The sequence below is a fragment of the Diorhabda carinulata genome, chromosome 1, assembly GCF_026250575.1.
Source record: "Diorhabda carinulata isolate Delta chromosome 1, icDioCari1.1, whole genome shotgun sequence".
Lineage (NCBI taxonomy): Eukaryota > Metazoa > Arthropoda > Insecta > Coleoptera > Chrysomelidae > Diorhabda > Diorhabda carinulata.
In genome coordinates, this window is record NC_079460.1 from 30,695,723 (window position 1) to 30,714,449 (window position 18,727).

At 31.0% G+C, this 18,727-nt stretch overlaps 1 protein-coding gene across 13 annotated transcripts in view; it reads left to right on the plus strand.

The window, feature by feature from the left end:
- The window catches only part of LOC130899560 (nuclear receptor coactivator 3), a 414,140-nt gene that overhangs the window by 265,274 nt on the left and 130,139 nt on the right, over positions 1–18,727 (plus strand). The window contains exon 1 of one of the 13 annotated variants that reach the window (XM_057809607.1): positions 7,283–7,680. The exons of 7 other annotated variants lie outside the window; for them this stretch is intronic. In XM_057809607.1, coding sequence (XP_057665590.1) covers positions 7,595–7,680 — 86 coding nt within the window. In that variant the 5' untranslated portion in view covers positions 7,283–7,594. Of the gene's footprint in view, positions 1–7,282; positions 7,712–11,533; positions 11,631–18,727 lie in introns of those variants that run through there. 5 more of the 13 variants (XM_057809699.1, XM_057809707.1, XM_057809684.1 and 2 more) reach the window with 5 other exon arrangements.

Genomic DNA, 18,727 nt, shown 5'->3' on the forward strand with positions numbered 1-18,727 from the left:
TATACCTCTGCACAAAGGAGGAGAAACAAGCGTGGAATTATGGCCCAAATGCACTCCCTCCCACGTTATCTAAGATCATAGAAAGATTGGCCAAAAAGAGGCTGTTATCATTTATGTTTAAATATAAAATACTCAATATCCATCAATTTAGATTTTTAAGTAACAAATGCACAAATAATGCTATATTCTCCCTCCTTAATAATGTTTACCCTAGCTTAAACTGCCATCACTCCACTTCAACAACTTTTTGTGATTTTTCTAAGGATTTTGATTATGTTAATCATAATATTTTAAGTAACAAATTGCAGTACTACGGTTTCAGGGGAACACCTCTCGCATGGTTTAGGTCATACCTTACCAACAGAAGTCAGCTTGTAAGAGTTGATACAACGATATCATCTTGTACATCAATAGAATGTTGAGTGCCCCAAGGTTCAGTACCAGGCCCTATTTTGTCTCTTCTGTTTATAAACGACATCGCCTATCTAGACATCAGTCGTATAATATGTTTATTTGCAGACGACACTAGTTTCTCTTGGAGCAGCCCTGATTTCACGGCACTTCATAGGACTATATCTAGTGACCTAAACCCCCTTAATCATGGTGCGATTCTAACCTTCTCTGTCTTAATGTTTCTTAAACCAAAGTTTTGTCCTATAAAAATACATTGCAGTCTTTTTTTATTACATAACACCACCATTGACGTCGTTGAATCTGTAAAATTTTTAGACCTTGTTGTGGACAATTCCTTGAAATGGGAGTTACATATTGCGCCGCCTTATCTAAAAAATTAAGTTCCACCTGTTTTGCGCTAAGATCAGTTTCCAAAGAATTGAACTTATCCACCTCCTTAACAGTCTATTATGCCCTTATCGAGTCGCATCTCCCTTCTGGGGTATGTGTGGTGCGTCTCAATTTGAGCGAATCTTTAAACTACAAAAGAGAGCTGTTAGACATTTACTCGGACTTAACAGCAGGGCTCACTGCAGGGACTTCTTTAAAACATTAAAAATTCTGACTCTTCATTCCGTATTCATCTTTGACTCTGTTTGCCTAATTCGTAAGCACGCTTCTCCAATTTCAAAAAGATCGTTGTTCGGCTATCCACTTACCTATTCCACGTTCAGAATTAGTTAAGGGCTCAATATTTTACTATGCAAATAAAATGCACAATCACTTGCAAATTGAAATTAAATAGATATCATCTTTTCCCGCATTCCGCAATAATTTGAGGGCATATTTACTGGAACGTGCCATCTACTATGTAAACGACTTCTATTCTAATAATAATATTTAATTCTGGGCATGCTGTATGCTTATTTATTTTTACTAATTATTACCTATTACTATTACCTATAATTTAGTTACTCATTATGGTTTTATTCTGTATATTGAAATTTTATTCCATTTGTTTTATCTTTATTTAGTTACTTTATTTGTTTCTTAGTTTTTGTCTACAAATTGTATCAATTTTTTGACAATAAAGCATTTCTCTCTCTCTCTCTCTCTATCTATCTATTTCTCTAATATGTTCGAAACAGTGATCCACATACAGAAATCTAAGTTAAGAATATTCCAGATGTGAAAAGGAGAGATCATAGATGACACGTAGTATAATATAAAAATGTTGATTAATCATTTTTTCAATATGTCAAATTGAAAAAAATTAGTATTTCTTTTGCTCCGTATTCACTCAAAAACGGAAACAGTTCTCTCTACATGAGTATTAGAACTAATCTATTTGTCAGATTTATATAAAATTTTGACACATGACATCAGAAAGAAGGCGAAAACCTACAATATAATCACTATAGTGTGTTGCTAACTTCTGAAAAGTTGCTCTTGGGTCAAACCTCTCTATTAATATATTATTGAAATTTGTGCAATTTTGTAACCTGTATGCATTAATTTGGCTGCTTTTGCCAGAAGTAAATTGAACATTTTTAAAAGTGCTCTTCAGTTTTGACTAATGAATTTACCAACAGGTTTATATACTAGCGGTTGCAAGAACACGTTATTGTTGAAATTTATATCTGATATCAATTTATTGTTTACAGTGTTAATATTATGGTGTTTTAAATAGAACCAATGTAATTTTTCACATCGTTTATATATTATAAAGATAACATTGGATCCCTTTAAAAAGTAGGTTTGTAGGCTCTGATAAGCCTTTGTTTTCCGGTTAACTGCATTATCGCACTTTTTCACAATAATCTTAATTATAATAAATGAATCGATACATAGGCAGTCAAGATATTATTAATTTATTTTTAAAAGCTATAAGAGATAAACATTTAGTAAGAACATTGTTAATCAAGTTATTTTAATCACTAAACCTGAGTGAATAACTCGAAGATCAGTCTATATCAGGAGGAATAAGAGAAATATTGTTGAAATACGATAAAACTACTGTTAAATGACGTTATCGCAATATTAAGATTTAATATAAATGAGCTCAATAAATAATTATATAGTCTTAATAAGTCTTAATTATGGAATGCCACCATTCTTTAAAAATCCGCTTGCACGATTTTTCTATAAATATCATGTTTTGTGTTGATTTTATAGTACGAGGTATATTTGAAAAAATAAGTCAGCACTTATCAATATAAGTTGGAAAACATTGAAAAATTTTCACTAAAAATTCAGTAATTTTGGGCGCTTAGTTTCTGCTGGGCAATCGTATAGGTAAGTCGTTGTGAGGACCTACGCCAATGCAAGTGGCGTTAGACACTATGCACGAAGACTGCACCATCAATTACGACAATAAAATTTATCAACTTGACAACGACGAGCGTTCGGTGCGGTCAAAAACGATATCATCTAAAAGGTTCATCAAATATTATTGGTAGATCATTGAATTGAGGCTAGAGAGATAGAAGAGGCTATCAGCATATCTAAATTGCCAAATACGGACTGACGAGTTATGTGTGCGTGAGCTATCCGCACGCCGCAGCCTCGTTTTCTCACTTTGTATCAAAAGTGCAAACATTTCCCAGGCCTTATTGACGCAAAGTGAGTAAGATTTCTCGCGTCAATTTATATCTATAGATAAAACCTAAATCCATCACTCCAGGAAAAAGTAAGTGAAACAATGCACTTAGGTGATCACCGTTACTAAAATCCACGAATTGCCCTTCGAATTAGTTGACCACCCACTATATTCACCAGATCTGGCCTCTAGCGACAAGATACTAGGTTAGAACATCGCTGGACTGAGAAAATTAAGAACACTATATTTAGAAATAAAAATGTCTTGTTCCTTTGTTAGTTCGGAAAATTTTCAGACATTCCCCGTATAACAAATTTTATGTTGTTCTATGTATTTGAATGATATAATGATATAATACGCAGGTTTGACCAAAATCACGTTACATCCGACGAATTCACTGATTCAGTTTGAAAAATTTCCAATAATTCATATCCTAACAGTAATCCCGTAACAAATAGGGAGCTTGTGACGGGAAACGTAAATGCGATTACTACAGACGCTGCTTGTTTAGTTCAATATTAATTTCTGATTATGAGCGGGTTTTTTCCAAAACATTAAATAACGTTTTAGGAAATAGTCTAATTGATTCATAGCGTGTGAAACTGTAATGTAGTGGCAATTTGATAAAATCGGCGTGATTCCAATCGATCTTGTAGAATGTACTACCATTTAAATATATATTTTTGGGGCACCGTTATTGTCTAAAAGTAAGAAATAATGAAAAAAAGCAAATAAAAGTACTTTGGTTTTACAAATAACCGTGGCAACAAATTTAAATACGCTTATATATTCAAGCTATTATTGATGAAAAAGTATTCAAATACACATTATTCGAGTTCATACATTAAAATTCTCAGGATATGTGTGGGATTGACACATCCAACGCGGATTCTACTATCTATAATTCTGCCTATTTGTTTCCTTTAATAGGAAATCGAAAAGAATATTTTCAGTATTTTTTCAGGATTTCAAAATAAAAAAAAATACTAAATCTGATTCATTTAAAATCACAAAGTTTAATATACAGAAATGCGTGAATTTTGGGAAAAAAATAATTACTGCTTATCATATAACAATAAACGCCAATTCACGTGATTTTATTATACATTGGACATATTTGTAGTCAATAAGGTGAATTTCTACAATGCCTAAGTTGTAACACTACCTAATGTTTCTCTTAAAATGGAAATACCAGTCTTCAAATCTTAAAAAATAGAAATAGCATTTAGCTGTAAGGTTTTCAAGTATAGACCTATTCTATATTCTATTGTTGACGACCCCTGCCTATACCATCGCTGTGCTACACATATTCAGTGTCTGTTTTTGGAATTTATGGAATATCTTACTGATAGTATCTCCCGAATTATGATTTTTTTGCATCAAATAAAGTACACACTCCAGTTTGACTTCGTGTTCTATTCCCACATCAATTTTATTACGGAAATTGCTAGAAATTGAGCAAAAAAATTATCAAAACAAAAACAAAAAAATAACAAATGCTAATCTATGTTTCATTATTAGTTGGTGTTCTAGCTTCCTAGGCTCGCCTATTTTTAATGAAAACTCATTAAAGACAGCCTATCGATATTAGGTCTATCACCTGGAACCAATGATAAACATCTGCTAGGTTAGTTCACTCGTCAATAGAACTAAAAATTCAGTTATAACACCTAATAAATGACCACCAGAATAAAAATATGTTTAGTGTTTCATGGTTTTTTGTGCAAGTTATTGGTGGACAAATATAATAAATACTTAAAAATACAATCCACGTAAAATATTAAAATATTTTTTCGATAGTTTGTTTCCCAATAATTTGTCATTTAAGTCCACTTAAGTTTTTTTCCTTATGTTCACTCAAAATTTCAGTAAAACACAAACTATTTAAAAACTAAATAGGTTGCACTAAAGTGCTTCTCTATAATTTTTTCTACAAAATGAGAGGTTTAGCACGAACGAAAATGTACAAAATATTCTGAGCGAGGTTATTTACGGTGATTATTCTTAGTTTCTGGCGTCCCTTAATCATAAATTTGAATTTAATTGCCTACATAAATTAAGAGACATGCTTCTTTTGTTGATTGTCTCAACGTAAGATAAAAATTGTAACCAAAGGAGTCCTAAAAGTCTAGCGAATGTGAAGAATGAAAGTAAGATTGTTTACGTCACACATGAGATCATCAGTTTCATCATATGACGAGTTAATTGAGCTTGTCACCAGTGTAAATGTGCGTGTCTATTGTTTGCCCAGCGAAAAAATAATTCTTGAAAAAGTGTAACGTAATGAAACGGTATTTTGAATGTATGCATTTCAAAGTGAAGGAATTATCATATTAAAATTTAATTCATATATTCTTCTGTTCTAACTAGTTACTGGGATCCTTAAATACATTTGGGCACTTCTGCAACTAATTTTATCCTCCACTTCGACTTTTCCATTAATGAAAAAATTATACAAAATTAAAGATTATACAAAAATACCTCGAAACGAATTTATGAAAGCTATAGAACTCTTACTTACAACAACATATGATAGCTTTACTGCTGTACCAAAAAATCAAATTGAAAACATAAGTAAAAAATTCTTATCATGAAAAACTTCAATTCACAATCGAGGTTGAGGAAAATAATAGAATCAATTTTCTTAATGTCACATTATATAAAATTAACAATAACATAAGAACAGAATGGTATACGAAACCAACTTGGTTCTCAAGATATTTAAACTTCAATTCGTGTCATCCTATATCACAAAAAAGATCAGTGATAATAAGATTGGCTTATGGATCTATCCAACTATCAGATCTCGAATTTTTAGATGCTTAGCTATTCAAAAAGTAAAAACTGAAAATTGAAAGAAAATAATTATCCGGAAAAAATGATAAATAACATATTCAAGAAAAGGATAAACAGATACTACAATCAATTTAAAAACAAAACTGAAAAGAAACATCAAAACATAAAACATTTTCCTTACCTTATATACAAGGACTTTCCCAACAACTATAGAATTATTTCAATAAATATGATATTAATATAAGTCATAGAGGACATAATATATTATCCAAATATTTCACTAAATTGAAATCTAAAAACCAAAAAAGAAAAGATGTAATATTATGTATCAAGTGCCTTGTACTAATTGAGACGCTGTCTACATAGGGCAAACATCTCAGTATTTAGAAAATAGACTAAAAGATCATCAATACGATAAAAAATAGAACTGCATTAACGAACCATGACATATCAAAAAGATTCAAAAATTCTTGAAACGGAATCTAATACACGAAAAAGAGAATTTTCCGAATTGGTTCACATTCATAAGAACGAAAAATCTAAAAATGATAAAAAAGATCTAAATAATTGAAGTAAAATTTATAGCTCTATTCTGTGAATTCTAACAAATTTAATATATTTGAGATGTGGAAACGAAGGAAAAATTAATTTGTCTTATTGGAACAAAGTTCTAAGTTGATTTTATCCTTATTTTGATATTCACGATGAAGGTGATCTATAGATCAATATAAATAAGCAAATTATCAATGTCAATATCATATTTTGATAAAGACTTAAAGAAAAGTCGAAACGTCAAAATTTATATTTCTTTTAAAAACTATAAAACATTTAGATGCTATTGAATGTTTCACCAACAATTGCCTCGAAATCGAGTCTTCCGCATAACGGGATATTATCAATTTATTAAATAATTCGATCAAATACTTGTGCAAAACACTCTCAAAACGATAACACTTGAAATACCTAGTACTGTAAAAAAATTACTGTTGGATTATTAAACGAAGATTGACAATAATTTAGGAGCACTGTTAACGTCACTTCTAGATTTTATTACATTTTAGAAAATTTATAGGATTCTACATAATTTTGGTGGGTTGTGTAAAATTTCGCTTTCAGTTTTTATAATCAGAAATTGGTTTATAATAACACAAACATATAAAATTCGTTATAAATGAAATTGAGTCGGTACTATATTGTATGCGAGAGACATTTGTAGATGCCATAAAGACTGTTTCGCAGTTGTTTCCTGTTTAGCTAGTTTCCAGTAGCGTTCCTCTTCTGGGAAGACCGCTATGCTCTGTCATGCAATTCGCACTTTTTTCGAGGTCCCTTAACGAAATTTGCCACAAACTGATACATGAACATGAAAAACCACCTTACACTAAGGTCAGTGCGATTAAAAAAAATACTATTTTCGAGTTGGCCTCGAAGTTGTTCTAGCGATCGTGTGTTTTCGCGTCTTCGGACTGCGTCACTTCGACCTACTAACCCCATTCGAGAACCTCGCGGCACGGCTACGTCGACTTTGCCATTGAGTCGTCGGTTTTCGTGTCGAGAACACGTAGCTATACAAGTTGTGCGCCGCACTTGATTTCTTATTATTGCTTGTCTGCCTGCCTCTCTGCTTTCTTGGATACACATTTTTAAACGCGCAACAACGATAAGCTAGCTCTACCGCCGACCGCTTTAATGTGACGTGTGTGACGCAGGAAAAATATGAAACTGTGATTGTGATCCGTGCTGTGATAGTTGGAACTAGTGGTTGGTTGGATATGTTGGTGTTTATAATCAAATTTTAAAGATAACATGTTGGAACATAGTGCTATGTATCTTAACGTGACACCACCGTATGAAGAAGATACTTCATTTTTTCCGGATTTCTATACTACACGGTTCGTATAAATAATATTTATGCGATTTGTAGTGAGTATATTTGTGTGTATAAGGTCTTTGAATTTTACTTGTGCTATCTTGGAATCTTGCCAATGTCCTTTCTCTCTCTCTCTCTCTCTCTAGCCGAACTGATTTTACACTGATTCTTTTGTTGCTAGACAAAACTCGTTTCTCTTGGAGCGATTAAAAACACAATCTTTGTAATTCGACACGCAGTTCTGAATGCGATTCGTTGTTTCGTTTCACGATTTTATTGTCAGAGTCGACTTGGACATCTAGCTCTTCTCTGAGGCACTCGTCACACATTTTTAAACCGCATCTCGCCATTTAATTCCCGACTTTTTTGCATCCCGTCGGTGGAATCAATTTTGTATAATAGAACATCGCAATACCTTAAATGCCATCTGGATAATTGCATCAGAATCAATAAAACGTTGATTTCAGAGAACGATTAATACCGCCTTAAGAATCAAGGACACAATGCGTGTCGTGATAATTTCTTCTGGTAGTTGAACAAAAACTCTTATTTCTATTAACAACCAGTTTCTACCGGATCATTTTGCAGAAAGTACATTGTTTGATGCCAATAAGAATTGTGACAATCATAATGTGCAAGTCTTGTATTTTGATCATATACCTATAAATTTATATTATTATAATACACAAGAAAAACTTTCATCAACAAACGCAACTGATTACGTCAAAAAATATACAAGATTTAGAAAGTTTGAAGTTTTATGAAACCGGCTGGTAATTAATTATGTAAATTTTTCACTACAAAAATTTTTATTTTACATTTTTTGTGAATGTTCTTAACATTTCAATAAGTCACTTATTCTCTAAGTTCATTTTCTAACATTGATTACATTATGTCTTTAATGAAAAATAATCAATACAGAGAGCAGCCCAACACCATGTTGTTTAAGTAGATACTATATGGACAGTTTTGGAACTAAAGAAGAATTAGTTCACTACAATTACGGCATTTCTCATTCATATAATTTCTGCTTTAAGTGGCATTATGTTTAACCGGTCATTGAAAATGTTTTGGGATTAAAGACGTTTCAAGGTTTAAGAAAAACTTAATTGAAAAGTTTTTATGGCACTTGAAGGCTTAAAATTTGCTCGCTATGGGTATAGAGTTATTTTGCATTGGAAGCAATGTACATAGTACTGATAACAAACAAATATGGTATATTGTAAATATATTGGAATTAAAACTGAGAATTGAACAGGTCCCGTCGAACTTTGAAAACTTGTTGCCTCGGTGCATTTCTCTCTTCTAATAACTAGTAACAATGTATCAGAAGTGGATCCTGAATTTTTAAGCACAGGGCTAATATTACTTATGTACCTACCTAATTTTTATTTCGTTTAAATTTTTCTTCATAGAAATGTAGGAGTACGGTAGAGGTCGAAATATTTCATTCATATATACAAACCTTCCTCCATTTTTGCTTATCGCATTGAAGTTCTTTGTCGAATCTCTGTTATTTACGATAAACATTTACACATTATGCACACTAAAAATCAACCAAATCGACTACATTATCTAGAAATTAAGGAGAAATAAATAGTATTCAAATTGTTTCAAAATTACTGGTTGTTTGACTATTCTATACTCAAATAATTTTTAACAAAGAATTTGTGGATATAAATAAATTTTTTCGTTAATTTTTATTTTGTATATCTATCAAATAAGAACAAGTAAATAGTATAGATCAAGTATTAGTCACAGTTTTCTGATTGTTTTTATTAATTGAAAACTAAAAACAACATCGACACTACTATTTTTGTTTTGATAATTTTACCAAGGAATTTTTTTGCGTTTTTGTCTGTAATATACTGAGTTATTTATTTATCCTATTTCAACCGCATGGTTTTAAAACAGATGTAGCATCGGGCGATTAAAAATTTTTATTTTCGATTCCAATCAGCAAAGGTTTTTGACATTTCAGAAGTATGATATTTGAGCATTTGGGACAGTACAGTTTTTATGCCAAAGTTCTTCGCTTCTCACAGAAATGATAATTAGTGATATTATTTCCTCTGCTAACATCATGTTTCCACACTTTCTAATCCACTGCTAAAACATGTTTTATAGCGTTTTGTAAAATGTTATTTTGGAAAAAAAAATATGATATGATATGATATTACAGTTTGCCTCCTGGATCATAAAAATTCTTCTCGAATAAACTTTAGGTGATCGGTAAAATTCACTTGGTATTTAAATCATATATTTTGGGAATGCGAAAAAATAAACCTTCAGCTCAATTAAAATCAATTAATCTGCAGTGTTCAATGCATAGGGAGAAGTTTTGCATTTCGAGGTTTTGTGTTCGACATCACCTAGAGTTCCAATTGTATTGTTTACTTCAGTGCTGGTTCGTAATTTTTTATTTTGTTTTTTCCCTTTGCTTCTAGCTTTGTTTTCTTTTGTATTCACTGAGAAGGTATTGCAGCTTGATGTTTTCTCAAATATGTCGGCTTCTTTATTAATAATCAACAGAAAATACCTCATTCATGTAATATTTCATTCTAATTTGAAACAAAAATCAATTTGAAGTGGTTGAGAAAAATTAAATTTTGTCATCCTCATAAATCATAATGCAAATTTATCACATGTGAAAAATAAACGTATAAAATCACAAATATAAACTAGAAATGCGCAATTTTTAAGCAGGGATTGAGCATTTCTTGTTAGTTGATTCTCTTTGCTTTTGCTTATATTTTATATAGTTTTATAGGTTAGAAAGCTGAATATTTTAACTTCAATGGAAACTTACACTTGCTTTATTAGAATATACTTTAAATTAGTTATAAAAGTATTAAATTTATGAACATCGATAGCGTTTTAGTCGCTGACTTAATGAAATAAACTTCGCTTGAGTATAGGAAACAGTTGTGCCAAGCGAAAAAAAAAGCTCAAAATCATTTCCTGTAGCTTCTTTTATGAATTAATGAAGACTTGGTTAACGCATATAAATTGTATTATATTCATTTCCATGATCATTTGTTTTTATTTTCTAAAAATAAATGGACGTCTTCTTACACAGAAACATATCCCAAATCACTTAATTTATTATTACGATTTTTGTAAATAGTTCAAGTGTATGTACATTGTCAGAACTAATTTATATTATTCCCATTACAATAGTTAACCTTCAGATTAGCAGAACTTTTATCGGGTGACAATTATGGAAACAAAATATTAAAAATAGAACTTTGCTGGTATTATCCACCTGAATATCCAATTTGGAATGATGCCAAACGTTTCAGAACGACGGAGGCCCATGTTTATTCGCATCACCGTCAATTTGCCAATTAGAATATTTTTGAAAACGGTTTCTAATGTTAGGGACAACACGGATAGCCTTGAGACGTATGAATACTTGAAAATAATTCCGAATGATTTCCTATTTAGGTCTACAGAATGAAAAGAAGAATTAAATTTGAGTAATGATGATCGACTATTTTAAGTTGATTATTAAGAAATGTGAACATAAATATCCACATCGCACTAATTGTCTTAGTTCCTTGGACAATATACTCGTATATTCCAAATAGTATTATGGATAGAATTGCTGGAATTGATAGAAAGGAAACAGGTTCACCTGAACATTGTGGATGGATGAAACTAAATCCAGCTATATGATGTATAGGAACATATTACATACATTTTGTATAGGAACAGAAAGAATGATCCATAGTATAATAATTCATAAATAAAATGCTCAGTAAGTATTTTAGAATATTTTATGTTTATTTATAATATTGAGCCATCATTGTATTAATATAAAACTAGGACAATGATGTCAGTCTCAAAAAAAAGCTTTATAATTGTAGATATGCTATGTTTATATCAATGAAGATGCAGTGTGGTTCAATGCTACGATTTTTAGCCGATTACCCACGTGAAGGAGGACAACAAACAACAACGAACCGCAAAGTAAGCAGAAGTGCGATTGACAAATTATTCCAGGTTATAATGTCAGACATTGCTATATAAACACTTCATTGTATTCCACAATAACAAATGCACAAAGAAGTATCTTTTCTTCGACAAATACGAATACGGATGATGATATTATTCTTGACAGCAGTTTTGGTGACGGATCAAGTTATGTTAAGAAACACATATTTTGACAAAGACCAAAGTATATGGAAACGTCAATTTCTATCTGTTTTTTTAAACTAATTTCCTATTAAAAGAGACCTAAAATCAAGACGATTTATCAATAGAAACATATGTTTATGATTTTCTATTCTATACTAACTCTACTCTACTGTTAGTTACTGTTTTGGTATTCACTGTGAGCTGAACTAGCTCTTTATAAAAACCTTGAATTTGATAATATATATATATATATATATATATATATATATATATATATATATATATATATATATATATATATATATCTACAGATATGAATAGGCGCGAAAAAGCCGACTCATTTTGCTTAAATCGTGTCAGTAAGGCCTGGGAAATTTTCATTTGAATGCGCCTTTGGTACAAACTGAGTGAACGCGGCACCCAACGCCAGGATAGCATACGAATGCAGAATTCTTTATTCATTACTTGACAAATGCATCTTCTGATATGCTGATAGCCTCTTCTCTCTCTCTCTGACTTTAATCCAACGATCGTCTAATACTATTCGGCAAGTTGTCACGAAAAATATTCACAACGACTCACTTATACGACTGTCATCAAACTAAGCGTCCAAAAGGTCTGAAATTGGAGTGAGAATCTGTCATCGAATGCACCACCAATGTTTATCTCTCAGGTTTGCTTATAAGATTTCAAATGCCCTGGAACTAGTTTTCAATCGGAATCAAAGAGTTGTACTACCACTGTTAATAGTTTATAAACATATCTTTTACTCACAGATTATAAAATTAACTATAATTATTCAAATCCATGGAATGAACTGAAATGATAAGTGCTGTATAACTGTGTATAATTATTTCAGAAGATGAATTTGTGGAAGAATCACAATTCAGTGATTAGTTTTCCCGCTTATTTTGGCATACGTTCGTATATTATATGTATAGTACCCATTCAAGATGACACTATTACTTAGGTTTTGAATATATCTAAGAAAACAGCTACCTACAAACTTCAAACTTTATATATTTATATGTTTGTTATAATCCCGCATTTTTTATTGCCGTCACAAGCATTCACCGTGGGTAATAAATGTAAATTTAATAGGTACCATAAAGATCGTTTAGTAATCATATGTTAATTGTAAACCAAAAAAAAAATTTGAAATTTACTTATCTCGAAAACGGTGCAAAATACCTTAAAGTTTTCGAGTTTTCTCTAAACTTGCATAAAAAAACGATACACAAAGATTTCTAAAAAATTCACCGCTCACCTTTCCATGCTTTTGACGACAGAAAAAGATTTTCAACAAATATTTGGCTTTGCTGAGATATTTTTGAAAACGTTAACCAAACTGCGCAAGATCTCTTAAAAGTAACTTAATTAGGTTGAATTGACGTACATGTAGTAACTGTAATTCCAGTTTGGCAGGAAAGTTTATGTGTAGCATAATTTGGTTAAATCGACTCTTATAATAGTTTTAAACCAAACTTCAATCTACGTTGAACCTAGTCAATGAGGTAATCCATTTTTAAAAATATCAATGATTTGACATCTGTTTGCCAAAAAGATTTCAACAATTTAATTCGTTTTTAAAACTCCCACAATTTTACCACGCGGTTATGGTAATCTAGCATTTCCCATGTTAGGGTACACATGGCCAGCTTATGTTTCATTGTTGTTATTATATTTTAACAAGTATATACTTGTAGGTACCACTTATTTGTTACACGTGTAAAAATGATTCATATTTCAATAATTAAATTCGGTTATTGAACTAGGTAAAACTATTTCATAATATTGCGACATTGCTAGAGATTTTTCTTGTATCGGAGGCTCAGGAAGAAACACTGAAATGTAACAAAAAAATCAAAATAATTAGTGACTCATTTGTCCAAATAATAAATACACGATTTTAATTGATAATAGATAGGACAACTATTTCAATTTCCTGGAAATTTCGATAACCAATAATATATTACTCCCTATTTCAAACAATCTAACAACATCGATAGTATATGAAAGGTTGTTGTTCTGGTGATCTTTGACGACGCCTACAATGTTGAAAATTTATTTAGTTTTTAGAAAAAATTGTTAAGGAATTAAGCCAACAGCTGATTATATTTGTTAATATTAAGGTTCTATTTGTCGAAATAGAGCTCCTTAGCATTATAGATGGTTTTGTAAATACAGATCTTTCGCAAAACTGGAGATATAAAACTTTTTCAGAAACACCATTGCTATTTTCCGAGCTGCAGCAATTTTCTGCATAATCTGTATCTAAAAACATTTTTTCTTAGTTCTTCGTGTTTCATTTCCATAATTTTAAATCGAGATTTTCTAGAAATTATCAACTGAACTGAACTGTTTATATAACATTAAATTGTCAGCGTTATATAATTATATAATAATACTACTAAATCTAATATTTGAGAGGGACTATCCCAAATAAAGGATACAAAGAAAGGGATATAAAAAAAGAATAGCAAAGAGAAGTGAATAAACAACAGACAACTCAATATATCACGACCAGCTAAAATGTACCAAACAATGCGCATGTAACACCTGCACAATGAATAAAAAGAGATGAAACTGGAAGTATGTGACCGTAATATGCTCAAAAAGATTTACGCAGGAATTGAAGTAGATAGAGTGTATAGAAAACAAATACAGAATTATATATATACACTCAAGTATAACCCATATTATTAAAACACAGGGAGCGGGATAGTTGAAAGGAGTTGAAGGAGCCTAGAAAAAATTTGAAAACATTGAGAGTGAGAAACTGTCGGAAAGGGGGCAAAAAAATTATTAATTTCAGTTTTGATGAATAACGTCATCCTTGGCACATGAACCTTTAGTTTAAAATAATGATTAAATTAAATATTGTATATTAAGTTTAATTTGGATAGTTCATAAAATTTTGTGCAGTATTTGTATCTTGAATCCAGATACGATATTTGATGGATCTTATTGTAAAAATAATTTTTACCGGTGACCGTATCAGTAATATTGAAATTATTGTTGATTTTAAGGAGTTGTTACTTGTTTTATTTCCTGTCATCTTATTCCTCAATGTCCCCCTGCCATCAAAATTTCTTTTGTCCAACGAAAACTAGTTCTGTGAGAATATAAAATAGTTGGATTTTCTATGAACTTCGTATATTTTTAGAAATAAAACTTTGAAATAGTTAAAATACAATAGTTATTCGTTTATATTCCAATCAAATCCTCTAAAAGGATTTTATATTTTTTATAGTTGCGCAGATGTCACTTTTCGTTACTCACAGATAGTAAACTAGTCAAAAAAAATAAATTACTGAAAAACTGAATAAAGATACCCGAGATGTGCCCGCAAGCACAAAATCTTTATTGTGCATCTGTGGGCTATGGCATGTTTTTCGTGGTACGTGTTTCTGGTTTCTATTTTTTCTTTTTTCATTTCTTTTGTTGTTTCGGCTCATTGCACGCTAGCTTCATAATCTCATGATTTAAAACTAATAATAAGAATTTTTAATTGTTTCTGGAGAACACTGGTTTAAATGGAAATCGAAAAAAAATATCTTCCTAACGTTTCCTCTTTTCTATTTTCTATATATTCGGCTTTTTTTGGTATTTTATTCATTCTCCATTTCAAATTTTTTTATAAAACGAGATTATTGTGTATTAAAGTTTTGTTCAGTTTGATTTTAGTTTTTATACTTGGCTACAGCAATATAATATAAACACATTTTGCTACGTAGACATTCTCAATTTGAACTTAAACAAAATTACCTATGTGGCAATTTACAGACAGGTCAATGAGCCCATCTCTATTGCCGAATATGACGCCATGCGCGCTGCGAACGAAATTTAGTTTTAAAAGTGACATACCGTATATTTTTAGTAATAAGTATATATTATGTCGCGTGTCAATAACCAGTACGTTGTTGACATTTCGCAAACTTTTTGTATTACCGACAATGTATAGTTGATTGACACTATACATTTTGTATGAGAGGAAATAATATCGTTGTACAAAATATATTCAAATCTGACGTTCTCCCCAAGCTATACTTTCTGCGAACTATTTACATATGTATAAGAAGCCTGTTCATATGTTTGATGATTGTATAATATAATGATTTCCATAAATGAATTTCAACACCATCCGTTTCCAAACATCTAGGATTTGTAATTTATCACCAGTGTCAATTTCAATTTATTTTACGTTGTAGAGGTGTTTCTATGTGTAAATCAGTTTCATAAATACCATTGTTTTTTGTACTTTATTTGTTAGCTATTCTAGACAAATATTTATTTAGATTGCTGAAAATACTTGTCTTAAAATGTTGCTGTTAAAAATATAACTTCGATTAAACTTTAAATTAATAAAACTGGCAGTCAGATCTAGATATAGATTATAAATATTGTATGTATTTTTGGCTAAATCTTTGTCGCTTGTATATTTACGCAACGGGTTCTAGAACAACGAAGTGGTGGTTACAATCTTGGTGTGAATTGTGTCACGAATGTAGTCAAAGACCTAACCTTGTGGATACGTTACTCAAAAAAAGGGGCCCCTTAAAACTGGAAACCTGCATCATCGGTAAATCGTACTCTTAATCATGATTTCTCGAATCCGCATTTATATTTATTGATACTATCTAGTTTATTAGCTAACGCTCGCTTTAATACTGGAAGTTATATTGGACAGTCCATTTTTTCTCTCCTGAGACGCATAATATTTGTTTAAAAATTTATTATCAATAATTTTATTATGAAACAAAAATCGTACGGGGATACCAATTCGTTCCAACGAAATTTTATTAGATAGTAAATGAAAACATTACGTATTTCTTGGGTTCGAATGGTACCCCGGCTAGAATACAATTAATTTAATATTTTGCTAATAAATAGAAGAAAAAACAGCTCTACTTCTATATGCATAAATTTAAACAAGGTGTATTTTGATTCAAATGCACTTATATTTAATTATGAATTGTACATAGCCAAATAACAAAATTTTTTATTTTGAAGTTGTTACAGAATTTTTATTTATTTTTGGACTAATATCTCTGAAAGTTGATATGAAGATCTGGAGAAATAATAGAAGCTAGGGAACTGTTAACTTGACTTCTCATTAGAAATCTGTTTATTTTTTTGAGTTTTCCGAAGTCTATAAATAATTGGAAAGCTTTGTAACAATAACTGTTATTAATAAATTATTGTCGGCCAAAGCATTATTTTTACAGTTTTAATTTGTTTCAGTTCTGCAAAAAAAAATCATATAATAGATCGATTGAACTGTGTATTTTCAATTATGAATGACGAACGAAAATTTTAAGTTGGCTAGTTAGACAAGTTATTTATGATTGGTAGTATTCCTAGAGCAGAGATTAAACACTTCACCCATTATTTGAAAATACTTGTGCCAATAGACAACATAGACGAATATAATAATTACATAGAGTATTTTAAATGACTCGACAGCTAGACAATGCTCACATAATTTTTATTCTATAAGTTCGTTAAATAATATTTTTTATTTCGTATATTGCTTCAACCTACTTCAAATGTTTGGTTGTAGTTTTTTGTTGTCAATTAGCGTTTGTCAAGTTAGCAGTGTGAGGAAGCGAGTCTGCTATGGTCGTTTTCTATAATTTGATCGATGCAGTATTGCTGAAATTCATCGCTCTATGTGTGTGTTGCGTGACAATGGTGTAGAAAAATTGACGAAGATGCTCAAGGGCACTATCACATGTTTGGTAAACAGAGTTAAACAAGTAGTCATCCGAGAAACACGAAGTTTACGATTAGTAAACATTCCACAGAATTTCCAAAATTCACGGTCTTGTTTGGAAAAAAATTGTAACCATAAAACTAAAATTCCAAAAATTGTTTTGATTTAATCCCAAGATTTTTGATCGACAGTCACAAATGGCGTCAAACCTAACGTTTCTCACACGGTATAACAATGGGAGAATCGAGACAAAAATCAAAGCGATGGATACATACGCCTCCAAGGAATTAAAAAAAGATTCAATACTGTTTGACTATGCGGAAAACAATGGTTACATTGTTGTGGGACACAACATGCGTGCAAGGAATAACAATAAAAGACGACGCTTCCGGAAAGCTTTCATGCTTTTCATTTGGCAAGGTTCTGATTCATGACAGTGTACGGCGGCATAGTGGCAACGTGACAAAAGAACTTACCCAAAATGAGAAGTTTTTGACCACCCATTTTACATTCCTCATGTAGCATCTAGTTACTGTCACCTCTTTCGAGAAAAAATGGCGTAGTTAGGTAGTTAGGACAACACTGCGCTACCGATAAAGAGATTCAGGACGTTTTAAAGAACTATCTGTGCTCGTTGGCAGCAGACCTCTTTGCAAATTGCAACTGAAATGTAAAAGTACATGTCTAGGAAATTTTGTTCGAGAAAGATTTATAATCACTAATTGGGAAACTACATGTCGAATTATATAGATATATTATTAAATGAGGGGTCACTTTATAAAAACACAAAACCTTATATTTTTTCATTACATCAAATAAAAACCACTACAAAGCCAACGTAAGAGAATTAGTTCTCACTAAGGGTTCTATTTATTTCAAAACTGTGGTTCTAATTAAACGATATACTCATTTCTGATTATGGATATACAATGATATAATTCCAACAAAATTTCAATTGAAATTATTTGTGAATAAAACTCATGGAAGAAATGGAAAGAGAAACTATTCGAAAGATCTACTTAAAGATTAGGATAAAATAGTTTTTAGAAGTACTTTTAAATAGTACCTTTATCATTACAATTGACAGAAGAGTAACAAAAATACTCGAAATGAATTAAGGTTAATAAATATAGTCTATAGAGGTTTGCAATGATGACAAGTTTTATTGTATAGATAAGAAAGAGGTTACAGAAAATTTATTTGGTGTGGTGGA